At 55.1% G+C, this 1,079-nt stretch overlaps 1 protein-coding gene across 1 annotated transcript; it reads right to left on the bottom strand.

Annotated features, from left to right (window-relative positions):
* Positions 1-6: 6 nt before the first annotated feature.
* LOC108298833 (ADP-ribosylation factor 5-like) lies at positions 7-977 on the bottom strand. Its single transcript, XM_037735898.1, has one exon. The coding sequence runs from the start codon at positions 601-603 to the stop codon at positions 346-348; it is 258 nt and encodes an 85-aa protein (XP_037591826.1). The 5' UTR covers positions 604-977; the 3' UTR covers positions 7-345.
* Positions 978-1,079: the final 102 nt, after the last annotated feature.

The following is a 1,079-nucleotide window of genomic DNA, read 5'->3' on the forward strand; positions in this document are numbered from 1 at the left end:
CACCTGGAGCCCTCACCTTCCCCACAACCCGGCTCCAAGGGTACACCCAAAACAGAAAAAAAAGGAAACCCAGATCCCTGCTCCTCCTCTGGAAGAGGGGGCCTTGGCCAGGAAGCCCCTTCCATAGGTCCCAGCAGGCAGAAGAGTGGACCCCTCTGTGCCCAGAGAGCAAGGCTCCAGGCTCCAAAAACAGAGAGAACATGCAGGCAGGAGCAGGAGCAGAGGCTTGTGGCTGTGGGGGAGGAAGAGTGGGAGGAAAGGGCACTGCCTGAGGAGTCCGGGAGTCTGGTCATCCTGGGGATGCACGTAGGAGCTTCCGGGCATCAGGGGCCTGCCCCTGGCTGGTCAGCACTTTAACAGATCATGGGACAGCCCGTCCAGACCATCATACAGACCTGTGCCTTGGGTGGCACAGGTGGCCTGGACATACCATGTGTGGCTGCACAAGTGCTGTAGCCCCAGCTCGTCAGTCAGCTCGCTCATGGGCATGGCATTGGGCATGTCCTGCTTATTGGCAAACACCAGCAGCAGCTCATCCTCCTGCAGCATCTTCTGGAGTTCATCAGCAGATTCTTGGACCTGCTCCCGGTCATTACTGTCCATCACAAAGATGAGGCCCTGAGTGTCCTGGAAGTAGTGTCACCACAGAGGCCAAATCTTGTTCTGGCCTCCCATGCCCCAGACTGTGAAACAGATGTTCTTATATTCCACTGTTTCTACATTGAAGCCTATGGTTGGGATGGTGGTGACAATCTCCCCCAACTTCAGTTTGTACAGGATTGTGGTCTTGCCAGCTGCATCCAAGCCAACCATGAGAATCCGCATCTGCTTCTTTCCAAAGATCCACAAAAAGAGCACGGACATGGTGAGGCCCAAGGTGGGGCCTGCGGGGTGCAGGCAGGAACTGGCTGGCCTCGGGGGGTTGGGGCGCAGCAGCAGCAGGAGGAGGCTCTGCTGCCGCCTCCGTGCGTTGCTGCCCTACCATGCCATTTTGATTATGGTAGCCTGGTAGTATAGTTTCAAGTCAAGTAGTGTGATGCTGCCAGCTTTTTTTTTTTTTTTTTTTTTTTTTTTTTTTT

This window comes from Cebus imitator, unplaced genomic scaffold (genome assembly GCF_001604975.1).
Source record: "Cebus imitator isolate Cc_AM_T3 unplaced genomic scaffold, Cebus_imitator-1.0 Scaffold1124, whole genome shotgun sequence".
In the NCBI taxonomy this organism is placed as follows: domain Eukaryota; kingdom Metazoa; phylum Chordata; class Mammalia; order Primates; family Cebidae; genus Cebus; species Cebus imitator.